The following is a 1,883-nucleotide window of genomic DNA, read 5'->3' as shown; positions in this document are numbered from 1 at the left end:
GTGAGGTCCCGAGGAGAGAAGGGCGGCGAGGGGCAGCAGACTGACCCGAGTCCGCGCTGACCTCCATGGCGGCCGCCGCCGGTCCGCGCTACCGGCAAGGGGTGGAGGAGGGAACCGGCCCGGCGTGCGGCGGGCGGCACAGCTGCGCCCTCTGTCGGCCCAGGGTGGCGCCGGCAGCCCGCGGGGCGGAGAGCACCGCCCATCGCCTGGCATAGCCACGCCCATCTATTGGCATAGCCACGCCCACCCGCTGGCGCGCCCCCAGTCTAGAGCCCGGCGCAGCCCCGCCCACCAACGGGACAGCCCCGCCCACCCCCCGGCTCAGCCCCGCCCACAGCCCATCCCACTCCGCATCCCGGCACAGCGTCGTGCCCTGCTGGCCCTGTGACACTCGGCTGCCTTCCTCGCCCAGCTCCTGGGCTGTGGTTGCCTTGGCCCGAGGCCTCAGAGTATCTTTCTTTAAAAAAAAAAAATAAAAAAAATAAAAATAGTTCGACATCATCGCTGCTGAGTTACTGTATTCCAAAATCATCACATAAAGGGAGAAATCTGCCTCGTAAAACACCTCGTGCGCAGGTCTGGGGCTGCTCAGGCTGCGGGTGTGACCCCCCCCTTACAGTGTTCCTCTCCCCAGCCCCCTGGTGCCACCAGCAGTCCCTGCCGGCAGCGTGTCCAACGGCTGCTCAAACGGGAGACCCCCGGGGGGTACAATGGCAGCCCACCGGCACAGCCTGGCACCCCTCGGCTGGCTTCTTTAATGTCGCTGCTACCGGCATGGGGCAGGCTGGTGACCTGTCCCGACGGCTCTAGGGCCAAGTCGAAAGAAAAACAAAAAATAGAGGTGGCAACACTGATTGTGGATGATTTTTGCTCTATTTGCTGAGCTCGAGACCTGAGGAGCTGAGGGTCAGCCCCCGACACTTGAGAGGCTGGACGCTAACACACTGCAAAGAGGTGGGATTTTTTGGGGGAAGCAGATCTGGGACTCGGACTCCGTCCCTGGATGAAACAGAGGACATTTATTCATGAAAAAAAAAAAGAAAAGGGGATGGGCAGAGGAGACCAGCAGCGTACAATGCGTGCTTATCCCGGGCAGAGGGATGGCATTCTGCATTCTCGGGCCAGCCCATTATTTTTGCAGCACACATTTCCAGCATTGAGCTGGTGAGGGGCTGGCAAGCAGCTCCGAGGAAAAGGGCTTGGGAGTGTTGGTCGGCAGCAGCATGAGCCAGCTTTGTGCCCGGGTGGCCAACAAGGCCAGTAGCATCCTGGCCCGTATTGGAGATAGCATGGAATAGGGAAGAGATGGTTCCGCTGGGCAGGGCACTGGTGAAGTCCCACCTCCAGTGCAGTGTCCAGCTTGGGGCTCCTCACCATAAAAAAAGACATGGAGGTGCTGGAGTGGGTCTGGAGAAGGACAACAAAGCTGGTGAGGGGTCTGGAGAACCAGTTTTCTGAGAGAAACTGAGGGTGTTCAGCCCAGAGAAAAGGAGGGGAGTCCACATCCCTCTCTCCAACCACCTTGAAGGGAAGGTGGGGTTGGTGGTGGGGGAAATGTCCTCCGGGGGCCCTAGGGGAGGTTTAGATTGCATATTAGGAAAAAAAAGATTCTTTGTGAAGCACTCACTGGACACAGCCTGCCCAGGGGAGCGGTGGAATCGCCACTCCCAAAAACCCAGGGGGTAGAGGCGGGGCTGAGGGGACACGGTTTCGCGGCAGTGTTTCTTCTTGTGGGCGTGAAAGGTCGGCGGTGGGACTCGATGGGCCTGAAAGGTTCCTTCCGACCCAGAGAATCCCACCCGGTTCTCCCGGCAGAGGCCCACCGCCCTCTGAGGGGAAACCCGGCCGCCATCTTGCCGCCGCCGCCGCCGCCGCCGGGGCCG

The 1,883-nt window shown here is 60.9% G+C and overlaps 1 protein-coding gene across 3 annotated transcripts in view; it reads right to left on the bottom strand.

The window, feature by feature from the left end:
* KIAA0368 (KIAA0368 ortholog) overlaps positions 1 to 1,883 on the bottom strand; it is a 69,393-nt gene that overhangs the window by 67,263 nt on the left and 247 nt on the right. Inside the window, exon 1 of one of the 3 annotated variants that reach the window (XM_014956413.1) lies at positions 46 to 146. The exons of 1 other annotated variant lie outside the window; for it this stretch is intronic. In XM_014956413.1, the coding sequence (XP_014811899.1) occupies positions 46 to 67 (22 nt within the window). In that variant the 5' untranslated portion in view covers positions 68 to 146. Of the gene's footprint in view, positions 1 to 45; positions 147 to 1,883 lie in introns of those variants that run through there. One more of the 3 variants, XM_014956411.1, reaches the window with a different exon arrangement.

This window comes from Calidris pugnax, unplaced genomic scaffold, assembly GCF_001431845.1.
Source record: "Calidris pugnax isolate Ruff unplaced genomic scaffold, ASM143184v1 scaffold262, whole genome shotgun sequence".
NCBI lineage: Eukaryota > Metazoa > Chordata > Aves > Charadriiformes > Scolopacidae > Calidris > Calidris pugnax.
This window is presented reverse-complemented; position numbering and strand designations above follow the sequence as displayed.